This window comes from Heliconius melpomene, chromosome 20 (genome assembly GCF_056956725.1).
Source record: "Heliconius melpomene rosina isolate 202511_hmr_F chromosome 20, ASM5695672v1, whole genome shotgun sequence".
NCBI lineage: Eukaryota > Metazoa > Arthropoda > Insecta > Lepidoptera > Nymphalidae > Heliconius > Heliconius melpomene.
Genome location: NC_140408.1, coordinates 12,180,577 through 12,205,991, shown reverse-complemented (window position 1 = coordinate 12,205,991; position 25,415 = coordinate 12,180,577). Strand labels below are relative to the sequence as shown.

The following is a 25,415-nucleotide window of genomic DNA, read 5'->3' as shown; positions in this document are numbered from 1 at the left end:
GGGAAGATGAGATAAAAGTATTGGCAGGGAGCTCGTGGACCTTACCCTACCACCGTTACTTTTAATTGGCTTTATAGCGTTAATTTTGATCTCTGAACCTGCTGTGTAGGTATGTAATATAACTACCTAAATTAAAAATGTGAGTTTCTGAAATAACATTATACGATAGTGTTGGGTTCTTCAGTTAATATATAGAGCGTGCTAAAAACTCCATATATTGTAATTAACATTCCCCCGAACAGATTTGAACAGACGACCATCGATGTTTACGATGTTTCCCCGACAGCGTGATGTCGTCACGACAAATCGCAATGTATAAAAAGCACATTTCAAACGTGAACAAATGAACATAATAGCAGTAAGAGGTAATTTTAGTGTCGGTGTATAAGAAACCTCATACATATTGTTGCACCCTTCTTTACTTGTATATGTTATATATTTTTGATAATATAGGTAGTGAGTGTAAGTTCAAAAGCAAGGCAAGAATCATTTGAGTTAACATTTATATTTTATTTCTGAAAGCCTGCCATGCTGTTATTTAGAACAGATGTATATGGAGTAAGTATACTTAATTATATTGTATTAATAATATACTAGATCCTCTAGGGTTTTGGGTTCGATTCCCAATCGGGGAAATGAATTACTATTTATTAATATTTTCATTTCTTCGCTCTGGTAACAAGAAAGAGAGATGAATACATATATTTCGGTGTTAGGTTCTGTAATTGAAGTTTTTATCGAATATTATCCATTTAAATCTCAAAACCGATTGTGGGAAAATAAGTAATGCGTAACCAAAAAAAAAATGATTATAATATAGGTACCTGAAGCTTCAATCCTGTTACAATTTACAATTTAGGGAAAAAAAGGCAGCCACCTGGACTCTAACCCGCACTAAACAACTAACAATTGTATAGTATAGCCCATTCAATCTGTATCACATACATACACACATACAAAAAAATGTCTAACTAATAAGAATTGATGATCCTTGCTTCACACCTGTTGGAAAAAATCAATGGTATCATCAAATAAAGGACTCTTAGTGACTTGTATATTGTGAAAGACCAATGGGGTATAATTCGACAGTGCGTGTCTGTATAGACTATGGGTTTGGATTCAATTCCTACTCGTTCTAATAAATCATATCTTTGAGCCTTGTTCCCGACTGCGGCGAAGTCCAAAATGAGGGTTATGTTTTTAGCACAAATGTATGTATGTCCGTCCCTTTGTTCTATTTCAACTGTCATATCAGTGAACCAATTTGTCTTGATGGCGTGAGTGTTATTAGGTACAACTTAAGGTATTAGTAAATTTTTTTGTTAACATTAATGCACTCGTAAGATATAATATGAAAAGTATACTAGAAGTGGAAGGTTCCCTCTGCCTACCTTGATGTGTGCGGTATACAGCGTGAAGATGTTTTTTTTTTACTAGAAGTGATGGACAAAAGTGGGGAACGTAATGTCTTACAACTAGGTCCCCAGGGTCCCTCTGTCTGCCCTGCTATGTGCGAGATACAGCGCGGCATTGAGTTCCGCCACTCTGTTGAGTGCTCTCAACGCCGCGCACCGAAGAAATAAAAATATTAAATAATTTATTCTCCCGAGTTGGAATCGAAGCTACAGCCTACAGCTACAGCTTATCATATTTATGTTCTTTCTCACTTCAGGATATTACAAACTAAATAAAAAAATATACATTTTGTATATGCAACTTACAATTTAATTGAAAACCAACTTATATTATCACACCTATATATTTTATACATATTTATATGCAAGTATAATACACAATATTTTTAAATTCCTTAAGCAATTATTACCATATCGTTTTTTTACAACTATAGTACAAAATAAGTGAAAATCTAAAACAGGAAAAAATAATGCATAAACATTACATACTAAATTCAAGTGCAGCGACTTTAAAAATTAAATCTGCTTACATTACACAAAAAACAACAATATTCATTTAAAAAAAATAACAAAAAATATACTAGAGGCAACATAAAATGACATTCAAAAACAAAATTTTCTAATTTAATAATATATATATACTCCATGACAACCAATGTTTATGTTCTTTCTCACTACAGGATCACTACAGAAAATAGTACTCTAATATTATAATGAATATATAAAGTAAAAAAAATGCTTTAAAACAATTTGTACGTCCGAGGGGTGTTGTTATATTACATTTTACATGTCTGCGATGTGTCTGTGGCATTGTAGCACCTAAACGGATGAACCGAATGGTTTTTTAAAGATGTCTTAATCGAGACTGTTCTTAATCATTATTCAAGAAAATAGTCCTAAATTTTTTTTTCTTCTTGAAGCGTTTTTCTAATTGTTTATTTACTTTTCAGAGCTTCTTGTGTCGGAGATTTTTAAATATAATACATAAAAAATTGTATTTAACATATTTAAGTTTAATTTAAAAACATTTTAAATGAAAAGAAAAAAATATTTAAGTAAGTATTTTTATGATTGAAGTACATACATGAGAATAATTTACTTTATAAGAACAAAAAACTATTGCACAAATACAATAATTTTCTTATTTTTAATAAATGTTTATATATTATGAGTATGTTTAAAGTACACTCACTATTACATACAATCAAACAAATGATTACATACAAAGTGTTCAAAAATAATTAAATCAAAAGTATATTACAATAATTTAAATTTAATTCAGTAATATTATATTTATAATTAAATCAATATAAAACCAAAAAAATGTATTTTTATTACATCATCAAACTAATATAGTATATAACTGTAAAAGCTATAAATATAAATACATAAGCAAACTATAAATTAACCAAATATTTTATATGATAATAACAATAGTTTTAATTTATATTAAATCTAATAACTATTATATTCTCGGCCATTACAGGGATAATGACAGATAAAAATTTTAAAAAAAGTCAAGCTTTCTAAACTCGATTTAACAACAGCTAGAAAGCTCTTTCCTGCAAAATTAACATTTGTATGAAATTAATTTATCATTACTTCAATGTTAGTTTGTTTATTTATATTTAATATATTATTTCACATTTAATTTGGATATTCTGTAAAAGATAATCCTTAAATGTCAATATCCCTTTTAAAATAAAAAAAATGATAATTCGTAAAAGGCTTAAGTATTTTTTTATAAGATCGTAAGAACAGAGATGCTTTAATTAAAACCATATTTTTTTGGGAAAAGTCGACTTTTTTAAACCTTTATGTCAATAAACGATTCAATGGTGCTAATAAAAGCATAATTTAACAAAGGTTTTTTTATATTTTACAGTGTATCCTACATATTGCAGGGTAGACAGAAGGTCAGTGTTGACACAATGTGTTCCTCACGCACTTCTCAATTTTTAGACATTGCGACGTGCAACATGACGGAACTCAACGCCGCAAAATGTCGGTACTATATGTGAAATACAGCGTGAAGAACCTAGCTAACAATCATTTATGTTCGTACGATCTTGTATTTAAACTATACAAAATATATAAATTTATGTTTAATATATTAATATCTATTAATTAAATACACAAGTTTTGTAGGCACTTAGCATCCTCGTCTCTTTATGATAAAAATGCTTTTTTGGGCTGTTTTTTTTTCTATCTAGTAACTTTTCCTTTTTTTTTGCCATTGTATTGTTATAGATTTAATTAGCTAGGTCCAAGCTAATTTTCTTATATGCCTTTCATAAAAAAATAAATATAATGATTATGTAATATTAAGTATATGGAATTTAAATAATCATATATTTTATATTATATTTAACTCGAAACATCCACGACGTGTGTACAGTACGGTCGACGAATTGTGGCCCTAAATTAGGCTTTCTGAGCTAGCGCATTGTTTACTCGTGCGAGCACGAGACCACTCGGGGAGAAAATAATCCAGAGAGAAAGTAGGAAATGTCCTAAAATTAAATCTAAGCAGTCATCTGGAGCCAACTTCAGGGCGGAAGTTTCACCAAAATGAAAAATGCCATAGTTATAATTGGTTGTATTTTTCATATATTTATTTAGAAATTTTGAAATTATTTTATTTTATTAATGGAAAACCTAAACCAGATATACCACTTGAAAACACAAAATAAAACACATTTAATACTAACCGGTTTGAACAGGTTATTAGTTACCATCATTACATATATAGTATTTAAGTCTATTGCCTAATGTATTTCTAAATTTGCATTTTAATAGCAATTTAAGCGTAAGGATCGTGTCGTTGCGAGGCACGATTTACCCCACTTAAACTATTATTAAGTATTAACAATATAGGGGCCATTTATAAATTACGTCACACAAATCATATTATTTAAGATTCCCCCAACTTTCCTAACCTGTCATACCCGTCCTGGATTTGTGAGAAAAACTGTTACGTCTATGTATGTAATTTTACACCTAATTTACCATAGGAATTCATAAAATTAAATATAATTGTTTGTGTATTTTGAAAAGTGATATCAAGAAATTTATTCATCCCCACATCTTGTCACACAATATCACATTTTGTCAACCCCCTAAAATGTGACGCAATTTATACAAATAACACAGAGGCTACAATTTATGCAAAAAATATCATACAATTTGGCTATGATATAAAAATAAGATAAAGTGGGCGAAGCCGCTTTTGGGTAGTTAAACGCTCTGTTAGTTATCCATTTCAAGGTACGGTAGTTATCTGTAGTGTGCGTTATCTGTCAGTCAGTTTATATATTTTTTAATGACCCGTTTTATTTATTTATTACTTATTATTCTTAAACATAACTATACTGGAATTTTGCTTTGTAAATAGTTTAGATTTTAGTCTATAATAAAATATACAACCAATAAAAGCTTTGGCAAAAAATCTTTTGTGAAAATAACTTCTACAAATTTACGTTTGGTCAATTATATATTTTTTTATTCTTTTACAAGATATGACAACTTATATGTATATATATTTTTTTATGTTGATTTTCTACAACCTCTTTTTATATTTTTTTAATTAATTCTTTCATATTGTATGACTTGTATTTAGAACTTTTGTCGACAAAACATCATGTGTTTTACACACGTGCATTTGTATAGCCATATTATTACTTTAGAAATAATAAAATAAATATATTTAATAACAAATTATTAGGTGGATATTTAGAAAATATGTAAAATAAAGTATTTTTGCAGTTAAACCGTTAATATTATCACAGTATGACAAGAATCATTATCCAAATCATCTAAGAACTTTTGAAAGTAATTATCAAGCCATTCCTTACATATTTTGAACTAAATAAATTCAAACAAACCAAACTAAGTTTTGGTTGGCGTGAAGCGGATGGGTCCGAAGAGCTGAGGATCGAGTGTGGTGGCGAGAATTGGGGAAGGCCTATGTCCAGCAGTGGACAAAAGATGGCTGTTGATGATGAAACTAAATTTTGGAGGTGGCGTGCCATTGGAGAGGACAGGGTGATGATGATGATGATGATGATGATGATGATGATGAAACTAAATTTAAAAATAAGGAAAAATCCGTTTCGTTTCGTTACTTAATCAGAAAGAGGCCATCGAACATACATTAGATTCCCAGATTTGAATCCCGGTTGAGGCAAAAAAACCTCGATATTTTCGTTCTTTTTAGTTCCAATATAAAAAGAATGACTTTGCTAAGTTATTTCTATATATCAAGTAACATTGTCGTTAGTTATAACATTCATATCAACTATTGTACCATTTATGTGTAAAGCTTTAAGTTTTTCTATAATTTTCGGCATTTCCTCTGTAATATCTATATGCGGTTTATTATCATTTCTTATAATTTCACCATTAGATACGCTATCCAAACCATTAATTTCAACTAATGCCTCGATATCCTCACCTATACTTTTGACTTCATTCTCTTTAGGGTATGTTTCGTTATTTTCGACTACTTGTCGATTTCTTCTCTTTTCTTCTTCAAGTTTCTTCTCTTCTTGTTCTTTACGGTTTTGGGCGTTCCACCAGGGTCTGAATCTCTGGAAGACAACCCTGGTTCGATGTTGGGGTTTCAGGACCCATGATATAGCCATTTCTACATCTGCTATCCTGAAATGAGGACAGGATAGGGTGTTAGGGAGATAGATGCAAAATCTTTAGAGTTTAATATTGGTTAGAAAGCTTATTTATTAACACTTTTAAATTTTTAGACATAATGTTGACGTGGATATGTAGTTTTCGCAAGGTATATAAATTTGGTATCTAAATTTAAAAAAAATCTATTTTTTTTAATCATGTTATCTATAAAAATCTATTTTTTTTTATCATGTTTTTTATTTAATTTCAAATTTATTTATATATTCAATATTTTTAAAATAATTTAAGTTTATTTTCATCAGTTGAAACTGACTGAACTATTTATTATAATATGGAAGAAATTCCCAACGATAATATTAATAACCATTATTCATAAAAAATATGTTAATTATTAATAATAAGGAAGTAAACATGTTATGTTGTAACTTATGGTGTAACTTTACTATTTTCTGAATAATATAAACTATCAAATTCAAAAATTTTGCATCTATCTCCCTAACACCCTGTAAAATAAAACATAATTAAATGTACATTTAGAATAATAAGAATAGCTTCTTTATGGAATAATTGGTAGCTTCTGTCCGTATACAACGGTTGATACAAGGAAGTGGAGCAAAGAAAACTGACCGCAGGTACAATGTATAACGATTAATATACCTAAACGAAATATTTCAATTACAACCAAACAAACTCTTTACCTTTTTAATATAAGTAAAAATACCATATTATTTGGGATGTGACGATGCACAGCATCTGTGAGAGGGCGCTGTATACTTCCCTTTGATTATCCAATGATTTTCACTTCCGGTTGCTGTCTTCGACCAATCAGCGATCGCCGGAAGTCACGTGGTCTCAGGTGGTAGGGCGCCGGAACGTATAATAGGCGACACTACGCTTCTTACCTTATAGCGTCGTTATTTCCCATTAGAGTAACATCGTTTAAAAGTGAAAGTGCTGTGGTAAGTGTAGTGTTGAAGGTGGAATTTCTTCACATCGTGAACCGGATTTCTATATCGGGCCTACTCCTGGAAAGGCCTCCAGCAAAGATGTTCATCCTCATCAAGAGAATTTGCTTTTGTGAAATTCAAAGGTAACAAAATGGACAACGGGTGAGTCATTTGAATCTCTTGTGTAACAAGTTTCTACATGCATGTAATACTGTTCTATTGCTTGGTATTATATATACCAATACTGAGTGGCTTCTGAGCTTACCGAACACGGCTGTGTTATAACCTACAATAAGGTTAGGTATATGTCTCAGATTTTCAACAGTTATGGCCCAATTTTATTCAACTAACGGGCATTGCAAAAAGCAAGAGGACTCATCGCTTGTTTAACGCTCTCGGCATAATGTCATGCGATGTAAACGGAGTTGTTGTATTATCCATTAATATACTACCTTCGTTTAAATACGATAAATTCGTTAGGAGCGTATCCTGAGCGAGTTATCAAATATATAAAAAATTCTGTTCTCCTCATATATATCAGAGAAGCGGATTATTTAATAGTTGCCAGTTGTCAAAACCAGATGGCGTTGCCTGTCACTCTGACGTGACACCGATCGATGACAATCAGAAATGGGATCGGAACAAGCTCCGGTCCCAACCACCTTATTCTGCGACATATATAAGTTTATCCGTACATTTATCCGTACATTAGATTTTAAAAAAGCTCGGTACTATTTTAATGCTCTCAATTGTACGGGAGGGGGGCAGTTATAAGGAGGCTGCCTCTGAGCGTATCGGAGGCAGTGGCTGATGGTTTGGGCTCCGTAGGCCCTTCCCGGTTTAATCGCGGGAATGCATCTAGCCATTTACCTCCATGCCACCAATAATCCTTTTCCAAGATTATTTGAAGCAGTTAGACCTTCGTCAACCGTACATGCATCAAAAATTGAGAAGCATGCGTTGAGTATGAAACTCTAGCACGTTTAATTATACATTAGCAATTGTCAAGTATCAGTGCATACCGGATATCGGAAGTATGGAGTGAGAACCCGCCGACGGGTAACACAAGCCCAGAACTTAGTACAAGGGTGTTGCATGATTGTTAATAATTTTATTTAAATGTAACCGTGTCTTCCTGTATACAATTGTGTTAAGAAATACGGAGGCTGCCTATGGGTATATCGGAAACGGGTGTAGATGGTTTGGGGGCTCTGAAAACTCTTTTCGACTTAATAATGAGCATTCTCCATATCGTCTCTGGCTTTATCCAATAAGAATTTTCAAGCGGTTCGAGAAAGCAAGGATAGAAAATAGTTCGAGTCGAACGTTCTACAACTGATAAAGCAAACCAATAGGATATGGATGGTTGAGTAATGGATAAAAAGAAGCAATGTGTCAAAACTAAATTAAAAAACGGACTAAAATAGCGGGTTCAAGTATTATAAAAAGTCGCCGAAAGTTTCTTTGGGCTAATTTGGCATTACCCTCGTGCAAGTGAGTGCACATCCCCGCGAGTGCCGCGGCAAAAGTATTTTATAGCTGACGTATTATATAATAGATACCGTACATCCCTGTGGTGCATTCGAGTAGCCATCAGAATTGAAGCTGATGTAGTGGAAGAAATCTATAATCCATATAGAAGAAAAGAATCCAGCTAGAAAATGCGACGGCGACTGATGTTAGTATTTGGAAAAAGAAGTAAAATTTGCATCTAGCAAGAGTAAGAAGCAGGAGGAGGAGGAAAAGAAGGCAGCTAAATAATTCAGAAGGCACATCAAGACCAAATTAATGTCGCCAGTTGAGCGACTTATTACTGAAGTTGTCAGATATGACAAAATATGAAATGCGAGAATTACAGACAACAACCTTTTATTATTAAGTTGTTGGATACCATAAAGTATGATAATCAATAATACTGCAAAAAAGACTATCAAGAAGTTTCATTCATTTTTTGTAACTTTGGTTCCAAAGCTGAGGAAAGCTAATGAAAATAATCGTCTTCATGGGACATGAGGGCTGGGTAAAGGTAGTTACATAATATATACCTTGGCGATATCCACGTGCGTAACGTAGATATTCCGCTGCATATTGCCATGAGTTTTGCATAAACTGAACCTGGCTAGCGAGGTATACACGTAGTCACAACTCCAATATGGCAGAGAGCATGTTGGATGTCTACGATATCATTAAGTCCGGGGAAGTCGGACGTTTAAATTGAGTACATCTGTATTTAAATCGTATATTTTGACACTGTGAAGTTGCTCCTAAAAGCGAATTTCAGAGAGTGAACTATTGTAGTTCTAAAATACAGCTAAGAAGCGATAATTGAAATATTATAAAATTGATTAAAACTTTATTACACTTCGAAGAATGATATAATCATTAGTCGGCCTAAATTTTGTGAAAAACTAATGAGCTCATAAACTCGCATTTTCTAACGCATCGTATATCAAGTACAGTTTGCTTCAAAACTGTACCTAAGTAGCAGATAGGACATTCATATCATGAATTGTCGGTCTGGTTGCGGATCGGGTAAGCATTCATTGATGCTTTTGTGAAGTTGTAATACTCAAAGTATGTGATAATGAAATCAAGTCTTAAATTTTACAAATGCGTTCAAAGGTTTGACCAGTATAAGAATATATTATTGGGCTAAGTACATAATATTTTATAGAGCATTCTATTAAATACTCTAGTGTTATAAATATGTTGTACTAATGGCATCAATTACAAGGTAAAAATTAACTTGGGTAACTACTTCATCATCATCATCATCAGCCTGTCCTCGTCCACTGCTGGACGTGGGCCTCTCCAATGGCGCGCCGCTGGGCTCTATCTTCGGCTCTCTGCATCCGGCCGTTGCCGCCACCTTGCGGACATCGTCACCCCATTTAGTGAGAAGACGGTCTTTAATTACGCTTGCCAAGGCGTGGTGTCCACTCTAGAACGCGTCTACTTACTATAAATTTATTATAGTTGTTAAAAAAGGAAGTATAGAGTTGGTTGCCGGTTCTATCTACGACCCGCTGTCTGAGCGGTGGTGATGGTTTCCAATAGACCGGACGACATTTTCATTGTCATTTCGATCCTGCTCGTACTTCTAACATCATATTTCGTTTAGAAATATTTTGGTGAAACAGGTGACCTGTCGAAAATTACGCTCTAGAGACGGTGGTGTCATCCTAAGAAAAATGTTTTTCTAGGTTCTACATTAAGAAACTAGCTAGACCACCGGAAACACGCTACAAAAGGTAACAATTTTGTTGTGTAACTTAGAGGTGAGGCTACGCAAGGGCTTCATGAATAATAATGAATACTTACAGGTTATTAAATTATTATCAAAAGAAGTGAGCACGTCTAGCTTTATTATTTAGACGGTTATGCGAGCTTCCTTTCCTACTCATGCTTATCAGCGAGTTGCGGATCATCTTTTAAAATTTGTTTGTATGCAAATTATAAGTAAATCTAATAATTGAAGTTAGATTATTTTGGCTCAGCTTCCGGCAGAGCGATTATTAATTGAATTAAAAAATTAAGCAATTAACAATTTGCTTATAAATAAAACAATGTTACTCATGTTTTTTGTGGTTTTACAGATCAATTTATCTGAATGTATCAGAATCAGTTTATACAATCATTCTGATTTAGATCACATAGCGTCGTGCGTGGTCACCAGGAGTTATAAACACGTCTCTCACAGATGCTGTGCATCGTCACATCCCAAATAATAGTACAAGTTTTACATAACAATAAAACTTGTATTATTGTGGAGAGACGATGCACAGCATCATTTTAAGGCTACTGGTGAGAATCTGCTATGAGGTAAGAAGCGTAGTGTCGCCTATTATACGTTCCGGCGCCCTACCACCTGAGACCACGTGACTTCCGGCGATCGCTGATTGGTCGAAGACAGCAACCGGAAGTGAAAATCATTGGATAATCAAAGGGAAGTATACAGCGCCCTCTCACAGATGCTGTGCATCGTCTCTCCACAATAATACAAGTTTTATTGTTATGTAAAACTTGTACTATTTCGTAAGTTTGTTCGATCACTATTAAACACGTATCAACGATGACTTTTCAAAATGGTAATGCCGATTGTTGCGACAGGAAAATATCAGTGAAATTTAGATTACACAATTTATCAACCTTATGTAATACCTACAGATTTTTAAGCAATATTTTGTAGATAAGTGAAATTATTTGTTATAAAATAATAAAAAATTGACAAGATATATATACTAATAGTTTATTATTTAATTGGAAATAAAGTCGTCATGATTAAAAGAACTACGACCCAAGTGATGGGTTTGGTAATCGATGAAATAATACTTCCATAGTCCACTTTCAGTACAAACAAACGCATTATCTATATAGAGCGGCGTAACTCAACGCTGCAATTAAGTTACACTAGATTTTTTCACATATAGAATAATAATTCAAAATAAAATAAAACAATACTCTGTCTAAACTGTAGATGTTACTCATCATTTTGGTCATGAACGTACTACGTTCGAGAAATATAACAAACGAAATATTTATTAATAAGAAACACGTAATTATAATAAGAAATTGGTAGAAAACTAAACAAACGCTTTAAGATTTCTCATCATTTACCCACGTTTTTTCCGAGTACTTTCTTCATTGTTTTCAGTTGTATAGAAAATAAAGCTACATAATTTTAAATTGAAGTCAATACTTTAAGTTTATTTAATAAAAACTTTGTATTTAAGTTAAATTCCTTTTCCTTTTTTTCCGTTTTTGGGTACATCCCAATTCCCAAGGTTTAGTGAATTCGAAATCCACACTGAGTTTTTTTAATATTTTAAAATCCTCAATTTTCCTTGTACAGTTAGAAAAAACGCGGCGTTGAGGACCGCCAATCAGTACGCCGTGTCTGGAAAGTGGAGAATGGAGTGATACCTAGATCACTATTTTCTTTAGCTATTGGCAAGAAGATGGATTACATTTCTAAGGCGTCTTTCTAATCTCAACGCCCAACTACTTCATTCCACTTGAGTTGATTTACTGCTATCTCTATAAGTGGCACTAAGAGACATTAATTGGAATTTAACTAAGATTAAATCTATACAAATAGATGTAAGACTTGACAAATAAATTTATAGCCATATGTTAAATTCACATTCCTGGGGATGACGATCTTAATTTTCACGCTATGGCAAGACAAACAATAGCATAGAAACGGAGTGCCTTAACACTATGTTCTCAGCCTACTTCGCTATGTGGGAAAAGGCGTGAAGCGCGATCTTATTATAATTTAACGGTAATTGACATCTCTGAGTGCGATTCTTAGTTATTGTACAGACACAATGAAGACTATTTCTTAAACAACGGTATGCTATGACGTATTAGTTAGATCTATATGAAGATAATTAAATATTTCCGCTATAGCATTTTTTATTAGTTTGTTAGTTTCGATGATTCAACATAGTTGTATGTATCTAGAATTATACACTAGATTTAAAGTCTATTTAGATATATATTATTATTTAACGTAGATATGAAAAATAAAGTAAAAATATTTTTTTAGACAACGTATAAACATTTGAACATGTGAAATATTTAAAATAATAGAAAAAACGTGGAAATTAAATACGATTGGTAGCGCAAATTGTACCGAACTTAGTAATTGTTAGTGTACAAGTGATAACTGTAGGCTCTTTCGCTCTCGGGGATTCCCTGAGACGGACGATAAGTGAAAGATTTCGTTTTCATGTTAACACCGGGTTCTTTCTGCCTACTTTAATAAACAAGTAACTTTTCATTTCAGCTTTACCATTTACCCCTCATATAAAAGTGAAGACAGAGAGAATCTGATATCAAAATACTTCATTCCCTACTTCCTGTCTACTACACATAATTTGTGTTGACTTGCGGCAGTTAATGCCGCGTTCAAAGTAAAACAAAAATGTAAATAACAAACCTTCGCTTAAACCTCTCACGATCCAACGCATACCGCTCCCAGCGGCCAGCTCTGGCTTGTCTCGCTGCGAATGCCCACACCCTCATCACATGGACCTTGGGTGGCTCTGATGAGAATTGGACCTGGAATTTGATGAGGAAAAATATTGTAAATTTTGGATAATAAATCAGCTTCACGCTGTATCTCGCTAATAGCAAGTTAGACAGAGCGAGTTTCCCTCGGAAGTGATAAGACACTTCGTTCCTACAACTACCACTAGAAGAATTGTTCAATCAGATTAAAGAAACTGTTACCAACATAACATAATCATGTTTTATTTATAGATGTTAAGAATTGCTTTGATTTGGTAAGACAACAGATGTAGGGCTTCTCAGCTACCCACGCAAATTACATATATAACGAGCAAGACTAACTGACCGTTGTTCAGTATTTTATCTATAATTATATTATTAAAACTGAGTTTGTTTGGTTGAACGCTCTAATCACAGGAACCACTGCTGGGTCTTATTGAAAAATATATTTCTGTAGAATTATCGATGTATCAAGACTTCAATCAAGTTAATCTAAAATGTAAGTCACAATTTATCTCGGACGATTACAGTATGAAATTTGCCATACGCAACTCTTAGCTAGGCAAATTATTTTCAGGCAACGTATAAAAATTGAACGTAGCGGGATTTGAACCCACTCCTCTTGAAAATTTAGTGATCAGAGCGCTTGAAAACACTAAGAATCTTAAAAACCTTAGTATTGAAAGAATGTCCAGATATATTTAAAGATATTACGTATAGCGGCGTCATTGGTGCACTGACTCATTAGTGTCGTCACCGTCACCATACAACGACCTCGGGTAAACACGTCAGTTTGTATCTAAATTTACATCTCAAATCTAAAATCATAAATACGTTATTTTTCCACTTTCGCGCGTGGCCTAGAGTGATGTAACTTCAGAAATCAAAGTGTTAAGACACTCTAATCTTCGTATTTAAAGACATTGCGTAGGTAAAGGGTGGTAAAACCTAACACCGCGTTGTTTAGCTTAACCGGAAAAATGCAAATCTACTTAATGAATATATGAATTATTACCACACTGAAGTGCCATTCGTATTTTTTTTCGTGTTAAATTATTGTACCTGTCGTTACGATTTTTGATCCCAAACAAAGGAAACATAATAATTAAACCTTATTCATTTCCACGGCATGCCAAAACAAAACGCAGGGTTCGGTTCCGCCATTCAACTAAAGAGAATAAAGGCATATAAAAACAAAAGATTATTTTTGTCAAAAAATGTGAACCGACGACCACCGACATCGTAAATCTTCATCACTAACATAAAAATCCACAATAAGATTACATTAGAACAAAAGATAAACAGTAAACAGTAGTTATCTCAACTTAAAACGTATAGTTACGAGCGGTCATAAACGTGTTTATCTTGTTTTTGCGCATACACCGCATATGGCAGAGAACATTTAGAATTTAGACACTCCGTTCCCTCTACTTTAAAGGCTGCGTAAATATATTTTTCCCCAAGCTAAATTTGAACTGGCTACCATCAAATGTTTTTAAAAGCATGAGCCAACTTACAGGCCTTTGTTACAAGCAGTCATAAAGTTCAAAATAGTCGATGTTGAAATTAATGTTTCCGTGTTTTCTTTTGTGGTGGGCGGAGAGAACCCAGTCGTGACTCGTGAGAGATCACTTCGCTTTCCAATTTTCTTCTATATTATAATCATATCTTTCTAATAGTGGAAGGTCCCATAACCCCGAAATGAATTTGAAGCAAACATCATTGCATTCAATTCTGAGTCATGCATTTCATCAGCTAATAAAGGAATATAGATTTTGTGTAATCATCGTTTAAACTTTGTGTTTCAAGTTTCAATCATAAACATCATCATTTGATTTCCACGCTTTGATAACAAGACATAGTGCTGTGTTCAGTTCCGCCACTTAATACGCAATGTCTCAAAAACTTAGGTTTAAGTGTCTGTAGTGTTAAAAAAAATAAAATTAAACAAAACAAATAGGCAAAGGGCACCTAGTGTTAGTATACTCCATCCCCCACTTTCTGCCGAATTCTGGAGGCATTGAGTGTTGAGGGGCAGATCTCAACGCCTTTTTTTTCTCGGCACCAGAGCAAAGGAATGAAAATATTAAATAGTTCATTATCTCGAGTGGGAATCGAAATCGCCTGTCACGTTTATAGTCACACCCTGCACCACGCCAGGCCTCATAATATATCTAGATTACTTAGCAACTCAATTCATTGTCTAGACTGACAGACAAAAGCTATCTAATTTGGCAAAGTCAGGCATTAAACGTCTTCTTGCCCCCCCTTTTAATTTAACACGCAGAACAATATGTATAATGGATCTTGGTGGTATGCCAAAGCAATTATAATTACGATTACGTTAATAGCCGCACACACAAACGCCAATTGAAGTTTAACTGGCATTAAATTGGTACCGATTTGAACGACAGCTGATGTATGGTCACAAGAAATCGTATGTATTTCGTTGAATACTTTGCTTGAAGGTTGACGATAAAATGTTTTAACATTTAAGCATAAATTTCTCCGAGTCAGTGAACGACGGTTCTGGATAACAGATCTCAAACAACAATAAATATCAATTCGATTTCTATAGTATTACTTTAAAAATGAAGAATTTGTTTGTCTGAACATGCTTAGCTCAAGAACTTCTGGCCTAAATTGAGAAAACCTCTTTGCGTTGGATTATCCATTTATCCAGGTTGGCTATATTCACATCTATGTCATACAAAGTCTTACAAATTTTTATTTGCAAACGAAGCCGCGAGTAAAATAATATATAGCCGAATCGAACTTCATACTCTCAGTGCACTGTCAGTTAACCACTAGACGTGGTGGTTAGTGATTTGCTATACTCTACACTATGCTGAGCCTTGAGATTGAGGTAGCGTGAAGCTTACGTTGCTTATAAATACTCGTTCGACCTTACTTTAAATTCACCTAGGTATAGCCTCACGCTGTACCCCAGTAACAGCAGGGTAGGCAGAGGGAACCTTGTGTTGTGGCAAGACACTCCGTTCACCGAGCACCCCTATATATTCGAGACATGTCGTATTAAATAGTTCAACGCCGTCCTCAACACTCACCGCCACTGTTTTTCTACTTAGTTGAAAAAATTGAATATAATACGAGTTCGATTTTTACCCGAGTAATATCGAATCCACAACCACTGACTTTTTATAGTCAGATGCTGTCCCACTGCAATACGATGGTATTTTATCATGATAAAAGAAAATAATTACCTAAATAGGACTAATCAAGGCTACTTATTCTAAAAGTCTTGTGACATTAGCAGTAACGGAACCATACCAATATAAATATGTCATTGAATGAAACTAGTATAAACCAGTTCAGAGTTTCGTATGGTATAGTTGCTCAAACGCACTTATTTTCTATAGTGCGTGTTATATTTATTGCAAAATCGTATTAAAATTTATTACAAATAAGTACATATTCTTTAAACGTGCTCGTAAAGAAGTTTATATTGTTTGGTACACAGTACCTACGTGAATATGTAATTTTTTTTACAGCTTCACGCTTTATCCCGCAAATAGCAGGACATCTGGTGTTTAGGCAATCTGTTCTTCATATATATTTCACACAATTATAGAGATAATGCAGGTTAAGTGGAGGAACTCAACGTCGCGGTTTGTCTTGGCTACCAGGACGAGTAACTGAAACTCGTTCATTCACTCGAGTCGCGTTTACTTTCAGACGACATATATCACATTTATAATTTTTATATGAAGAATTATAATAGAAGTTGGTAAACAACACCTTAGCAAAGGTCGCTATGGAGCGTCAAATACGTTGAATATTATAAAAACTATAAAATTTTATATTATAATTTTAAAAAGAATTCCAAATACAGCCGACATTTAACAAACGTGTTTAATCAACCAAACAGGTTTTAAGCATTATAATAAAACGAGGTTTTTAATTAATTGTTCTTAAAATGAACTACATAATATAGCCCTATGTGGCTGAATGATCGCGTCTCCTTGACAACATTTTTAAATTAAAAGAAAAAAAAACCTATATACAGGGTGGAATTGTCAGCGCCACTTTAAATGAAACCACAGTTTTAACTACTCTATAAAAGCCTAATATAATTCGGAAAAAAAAAATCACAAAAATGAAAAAGTTTTTTTTTCACACAAAATAAATAATAAAATTATCGTTTTAAAATAAAACGCCATTTGTAAAGTATAACATAGGCACGCAAACACTTACCTGTTAAACGTCGCATACGTATGTGTGCGTTACACGAAATACAGGTATGGATAAAAATCGTGAAATGAAAAAAAAATCCTACGTCCAAACCGTTGAGGTACCTTGATTATTTTTTTTAATTTTGGGTTTGAAATATTTTGCCCTAAATGCAGTTTCAGTAAAAGAAGCGCTGCCTCTTCCACCCTGTATATTCTTTGGGCAATAAACGCGAACTGTAGTAAGTGGATATTTTATTAAATTCACGCAGTAATGACTACGCTAAAAATATAACATGATATTATTGGCATTTTAGAGGGTAGTTGCATAGTGTATTTATACTTTATGTTTAACGACGTTGTCTTTTAGATAAGTGATGAATTTCGGATAGCTCAATTCCAACCCAAAACTATTGTGAACAAAAACATGCAATAAGTAAGTAAAACTAAAAATTCCTTATATATTTTATAAATAGTATAACAAAAATGTATGCCTGATAAGAAATGCCATACCTAACACTAAAATTGATAAGAAACACTAGGAATTCGTACAAAGGAAATGAAATCGCCAGAGTAATGATTTTTTTATTGGTACCAGAATTCAGCAAGTAATTTTTAATTGGTTGACAGAAGAATGTCCAGAGACTCAATTTTCTATTGTTTTATTCACTAAATTACACTTCATATTTTTTTATACCTATGGTTTACACTAATGGGGTGCGTACGTCTGTACACGTGATGGTTGTGGGTTCGATCCCTACTCAGGGGTGAATGAAATATTTAATACTTTCATTTCTTCGCTCTGGTAACTAGGCAAAGCGCGGCATTGAGTTCAGCCACTTAACAGGCAATGCCTCAAGAATATTAATAATTTGGCGGAATATGGTGAACGGAAGTGTAATAGTGTTGAGCGGAGTGTCTTAACATTAGGTTCACAGGTTTTCTCTGCCTACCCTGCTATATGCGGGGTAGAGCGAGAAGATAATAATACAAGAAATAGTTTTTTAATATGATTTGCATAAATAATAAATTTAAACTGACATTAATACAAATATTGCTGTCAAAAAAAAGAGACGGAAAATTTTTTTTACTTTACAAACCGCTCAAGATAAAAAGAGATAGATAATTCCGACTAGACTAGACTAACCACAGAAACATGGGGATTTCCCTTTTCGTGAGCCTTACTTCGTAGAACTTACTTCCTTAATGGTTTCATATTTAAGTACCACTCATATTTTAAATCCGGAAAGTTCAGAATAACGACCTCCCCGGTTGACAATGACGGTATGTTACAATTTCGCATATTGATATTAATACAATATAGATAAGAGGACAAGAAGATAACATTTAATCAAAACAATGTTATACTTAAAAGTATAAAAAAAGAATGCGGTAAACTAAACTGATGAAACATAAAGTTAAAATGTTGCAATAAAAGTTTGTTCGTGAGAAATGTATTTAAATAATAAATGAAAAATATAAACGGTGAAAGTTTATAATAAATAAAATAAATATATAAAAAAATCAATAAACTAAAACGAAAAAGAAAACAAAAAAAACGTTACGAGTAACTACTAGCGGCCAAGACTGGTTGACCGTACTGTACTTAACTACATTTATTATTACATATTTAGCCACGTCACGCATTAGTCAGGAAGGATGAAATAATCTAATAAATTTCAGTAGATGACCCACTGATGTTAATCATCATCATCATAACATTTGGTCAGTGCAAATGGGTACAAGTGCACCGATTTAATGTTAGTTTAACGCTAATTGATGTCTCTGGGTATAAAGTTAGTGAAAACCTAAAATAAGATATTCCTAGGTAGAGATCGAATTGACTACCTTTGACTATGTATTTAACAATATTTAATTAATTGGGTTTTTCAATTCTATCCAGTAGTTCCCGACATTAGCGCGATCAATCAAACAAACTCTCCAGTTTCATAAAATTACTTTAGAAGTGTACGAGTAGATAAATATCACACAATCCACATATATTTTCCCCTCACAACTTCAGTTTTCGCTTAAAAACACAATATCCTATTTTAAACGTAAATATTCCCTGGTAGGCATTGACCCCACCACCGTCTACGACTACAGTGAGACACCGTACATTGCTGCTCGATGGCATCATATATTTACACAACAATTTACAAACATTGCTTTACTACCACATCATGCATTATATATTATGAAAGGGGTCATCCCTCCCAGTTAGTCAGATGATAAATATTATTCACTCGGGAAATTTCAAATGTAAACATATTGTTACTACCAACGATGAAGGCCTATGATGACGTAGAAGTATAACAGTGTTCTACTGTTAAGCGCGATAGTTGCAGGTTTGAGTTAGACTTAGAATGCAATATTTCTATAAAAAAATCCTTTTCTGACTCTGACCTAATAAAGCATAGCGTGTAAAGAGCGAAAAGTGGAATTGCTAGTGGGGATAGCAAAGCTCGGTGAAAATAATTATTTTCATTTGCCCACTTCTTATCTACAGTATGGTCGTCCTAAAGATTGCTGTAGACGGCTGTGCAGACTTGCTTTTAGGATCTTTCTTACTTTTGATTATTTTCTCCTATTAAGTGGGTTATTTACTTCAAATTGCAACATCTAAAAATATAACTCAGAAAATATATAACCATTTCATCATGAGGTTTTCTTTTCCTTAAAATTTTGAAAAAAAAACCATTGCAACTGGTTTTCCTGGACTACGCTCCCGTGGTCAAATGGAAATAACTAAAAGGATGACACATTCTATATGCGTTAGGTACCGCGGAATAACATAGTCATAATAAATAGTACCCTAAGTAAATTCGAACTCACAACCACCTTTACGTACGTGCATTTTTACACGTCTCACCTTCGCCACGACAGCGTTAAACACCTGCGTGATAATTTTATTATTCAAATATATATTCTATTGCATAAGCGTGAAGCAAAGTATACGTGCAAGGTCAAAGGAAAAATGTTTGAAGGATAATTAGTTTTTTGTTGTATATTAGTACGGTAAACTTAAATGTTGATATATAAAATAAATAATTTCCAAAAGCCAAAAATCAGCTTTTCTTGTTTTCCCGTATAGCAGGGAAGCTAGTGTTGAGGCACTCCGTTCTCCACGCACCATCACATTTATCACGAATTTTTTTTGCAGAGGTTGTCCTCTGTCTGTATCCACTTTCCATCCAATTTTCGATACTGGGTGTTGAGTGGCGGAACATAACGTCGCAGTGTATTCCACATTGCGGCGATGCGTGAATTTAACTAAATTTATCCGCACTATATTCATTGCGTCTTAATATAACATGCCAAGCGTACTATCAAAAAGCTAGTTCCAATTAATGAATGATAAACGCAATGTATTGGATAAGATATCAAATTAATATATGACTAAATTATTATATACTATCAAAAACAAAATAATATCTTTGTGACAGTAGGATATGCCTAATTAAAATTAGGTATGGTTAATATTATATCTAACTTTATCTTGCGGCTTCGCCCGCGTGGACAAATGGAAAGTATTACTATTATATGTTAATTATTTCAAAACGACTAAGGTAATGTAATATATTCCTTGATAAATTAATTATTCAATACAAATCAGAATTTTAACCAGCAGTTTCTGAGGTTAGCGCGATTAACCAAATATACTTTTGAGTTTTATAATAGAAGTAGGTATAGCTAGCCATAGCCTTAGGAATAAAAGCGAAATAATTCAAAAAATATATATAATTTATGGAAAAATAGGTTGGTAAGAGATACTCATTGAGGGTTTTAGCAATCGAAATAAAAAGTTATATGCATTTTGAGTTAGACAACTTACATTCTGAGAATGCCATTTGTCTTATATCAGTCCGATTAGACAGATAATCCAGCGTTTAATGTTGTTTAAACATTCTAAACGCGGGAGACGGAGAGATTAGCCAATATCATTAATAACTCTATCTATCACCATAACATCAGAATATAAAAGTGAGTTTTAAAAGAAATCATAAATCGGTAATAAAAGCATTAATTGTCTCTGTCATGCCACATTGCGTTGTCAATATATGTTAGAGATAATTCACTAATTTGGGAGATAACGAAAGAAATATTGATAAAACTTAAAACTTTTTTTATTATAAGTTTCAATTGTCGAGGCCGTCGCAGTCGTCTGAATGTAAACGCAATGGTTGTGGGTTCGATACGCACTCGGGTGGATGATACATGTATTTAATTATTTTTACTTCCCTGCTCTGGTAGATAAAGGATGGCGCAGTGCCATCACTCAACCCATGTCCCGAACATTGAGCAGAAATTGTGGACCAGTGTCCTAAAATTAAGTTGTGTCATACAGATCTGAGGCAGAGGGAACCTTGTTTTGACACATTCTAAGTGTATGAGGCAACTCTTTTGTTATATACCATAGCCCATAGTTATCCTCCATAAATGCACTTAGGCTTGGTAGTATTAGCATTGATATACATTTAAGACAGTTAGTAAATTGAGCTATATAATATGCACATAATTTCAGTTCTTTACGGATAGTTATGGGGTGATCAAGGAGAGGAGCAGGTTCAAGTGCTACGTAAAAATTTCTAATATTTTTGTTTAATATCTCTATTATGATATTTTACTGCGAGACCATAGACAATGAATGAAAAGTGGAGATTTTTTATTATTTAAAAAAAAATGTTAGCATCGCATAGATAATATACTGTCGACAACAAACAGTACTTAATTTTTCATCCGAACTTGAAACATCATATGTTTAGTGGAACCTTCCACCGTGCATTGTATTAACAATGTAAAATTAAAGTAATTAAAATACAACCATTCTTCCAGAACGGAAATCAAACGCACAACCACCTCAAAAAACAAAAAACAACTAATTAAATAGATGACGAAATGTAACTGCAAGTTAAGTTATAAGCAAAATAAGGTTAAGGCAATCACTACCTTATCTGTATACGAGACTATTCTCTTAGTCGTGCACTTCATTATAGAAGTAAGTGATAAAATAATTAAGTAAACAAATAACATAAGTTTACTTGGTAATTAATTACATTGTTTTGTTTTATGTTTAAGCTTCACATTTAGAGAATGACTTGTTTTCTTTTCCTGGTCAAACAAAGAGAATTTTTAAATTAAATGAGAATAAATTAGTCCCCATAGTGGGATTCGAATCCACAATGGTCCGGTTTATAGGCGAGACTGGGCATTGCACCACAACAGTTTTATTATTATCAATTTACAAAAAATGGACAAAAGGAGGCTATTAAAATAATTCTAGATGGCATTGTTAGCATTCATGTTGGCCCCATACTATATCTATGTATACAGGGTGGAATTGTCAGCACCACTTTAAATGAAACCACAGTTTTAACTACTCTATAAAAGTCTAATTTAATTCGGAAAAAAAATAATTCCCAAAAATGAAAAAGTTATTTTTTCAAACAAAATAAATAATAAAATTATCGTTTTAAAATAAAACGCCATTTGTAAAGTATAACATAGGCACGCACACACTTACCTGTCAAATCAGAAACGTCGCACACGTATGTGAGCGTCACACGAAATACAGGTATGGATAAAAATCGTGAAATGAAAAAAAAATCCTTCGTCCAAACTGTTGAGGTACCTTGATTAATTTCTTAGGTGTGGGTTTGAAATATATTACCCTATACGTAGTTTCAATAAAAGAAGCGCTGCCTCTTCCACCCTGTATAGTGTAAGTATAATAAAATAATAATTATGAAACAAAAACAGGATCATACTTCATTCAATAACATCATTGTAGGATAAACAAACAAACAATCTACCTATTATTATTTACACAACAAGTATTTGTACTAAAACTAACTATATATGAGTCATGCATATTACACATATTTTACTATGAAATCTGTTTTTTTACTGATAATTGTTTTTATCTAGGCATATTTCTCCTTTACAATGATGTATGGGGATAGAAATAAATTTGTGACACAATCCTATCCAATCCTAATATGTTTATATTCTAGAGCTACTTTATTACTAGAGTGGGGTATATAAACACTTTAATAATATAAAAAAACTCTCAAGACTGGGAATTGAATCCACAACTGTGGTATTTACTGTCAGATGCTGTTACACTGTGTCAAAACAGCTTCAATGATAGTAAAACTATTTTATATTAAAAAAAGTAAAAGCCTACCTTCTTAGGTGGTAACTTCTTCTTTTCTATTTTTCTTCTAGCATCCAACAGCAAGCCTTTATTCTCCTTACCATCCCATTCTTTTAAATCATCCAAAGTATTCACTTTACCACTATCCACTTCATCCATTCCATCCATTTCATCCAATTCATCATGTATATATAAGCTATTATCTGTTAAATCACAGAAAGTCCTGGAGAAACTAGGTAATAACTTACAATTACCAGGCTCATCTGATTCATCTGAATCAGATTCATCGCTACCATCACCAAAAACATCATTTGACATGTAACATGAATCAGGGTTCTCGTCGAACACTATAAATGAATCTTCTGAATCACAATCTGATGATAATCGTTTACGATTTGGTGGTTCATCTGTGAAGACTATTTGGAAGGAATCTTCACTTTCTATCGATGATGATAAGAATCTTCCAGAAATTTCATTGAAACAGTCACTCTCTTGAGAATTAGAACTTTGTAATATGTTGTCTTTAGGTACTTCTGGAATCACTATAGGCTCTGATTCTATATTTTTTTTACAAATCTTAGATTGTAGCAACAACTTGAGTTTATTCATTTTATCATCACATACAGATACTATATCATCAGTTTTAGTTAAATCTGCATTTACTAAATCATTTTTATCATCATTTGTTAAGTCTTTGACAATATCCATGGATTCTTTTATTTCTGACTTTGTTTTGCAACAGGCAGCTTCGACAAATTGTTCATTATGATAGCTATAAGGACTGTGGTATTGAATGTTAATATTACAAGGTTGACTAATACAAATTTCAGGGCAGAAAGCATCTTCAAACTGGTCCTCTACTATATTACTAGGATCAACGAACACCTTTTTTGGTCGACCAAGTTTTTGTTTTGTATTTTGAGTATTTAATTTACTTTTATTACCAATTAGGGAGCATACCTCGTCTAACTTCCTCTGGCACTCATCAGCCGCCCTTCTGCAATCCACATTCATGGTATCATCCAATTTTGTTGAGCTATCACTAAAAAATATATCTGGTGGTTCATTCTTATTTAGAACCTCGGTGTTGGAAGGCTGCCAAAACTGTGGCGCCATCTCGTCAGATTTACTCTGACAATCTTGGTATTGTGAGCGTGAAGAGAATAACGCACCTACAATATTATAAATTCCAGACATAATATAAGTTATTGTAGCTCGAGATGAATTATAAGTCTCCTGATTATTAGACGGCTTAACAGATGGATAGTCTTTTGTTTCTACTTTTTCTACCTTATGTTTCATTGTTTTTTCGCCTGTAATTACAGAATCTGCTAGGTTTTTTTTCAAAGGATCTGGTAGTAGTTGTAATTTGTTCAACATTAGGTTGTCTCCGTACATTTGCTCCATTTCTTGCTTTTGGGCGTCCGTAGAATAGTTAGACATAGGAAATTGGAGTGACATACTGTTTATATCAAGAAGGTTGCGCTTATTGCGCATATTATTACCTATCGTATTCATTATCACTATTAGTTATGTAAATTTTATATTATTAACAATACATACACTATATTTTACAGGTTCTGAGAGGATGCTAAGGCATTTGTGTTCACGCGAACATGTTAAAAATACACAATCTATTATAACAAGGGAAGGGCTTGTGCTTTATTCTAAAACAATCGAAGTCCTCGTTTTTTATTTGAGGGTCTTCTCTTAGTCCAGAGTCTTGGTAAGCTAATTCGTTTGTACCACACACTGTATCACCACAACTAACGCGTGTTACTTCAGAACAGTTAAATAGGTTTACTTGAGAATGATAAAAGTTGTTGAGCTCCATTGTATCGATAATTAAGAAATACACGTCTGTTACAGATTGGCCATTTTGTAAAAGTCGTAGTGATATGTCTTCTTGCTAATATAAACATGGGCACAGATTAAAAATTTATGACGAATAGGTTTGTTCGATGTTTCATTCAGGATATCGATTACGGGTCGATTATAAAATTTCGCTAGCTAAGTTTTATTTAATAAATAATTTTATATTTAA

General features: G+C 33.2%; 1 protein-coding gene across 1 annotated transcript; it reads right to left on the bottom strand.

The window, feature by feature from the left end:
• Positions 1-1,702: 1,702 nt before the first annotated feature.
• On the bottom strand, positions 1,703-25,261 carry PPP1R15 (Protein phosphatase 1 regulatory subunit 15). The gene is made up of 3 exons (XM_085205388.1): positions 23,402-25,261; positions 12,954-13,075; positions 1,703-6,074 (listed from the first exon to the last, which is right to left on the bottom strand). Exons 1-3 carry the CDS (start codon positions 24,887-24,889, stop codon positions 5,675-5,677), a joined length of 2,010 nt encoding a protein of 669 aa, XP_085061514.1. The 5' UTR covers positions 24,890-25,261; the 3' UTR covers positions 1,703-5,674.
• Positions 25,262-25,415: the final 154 nt, after the last annotated feature.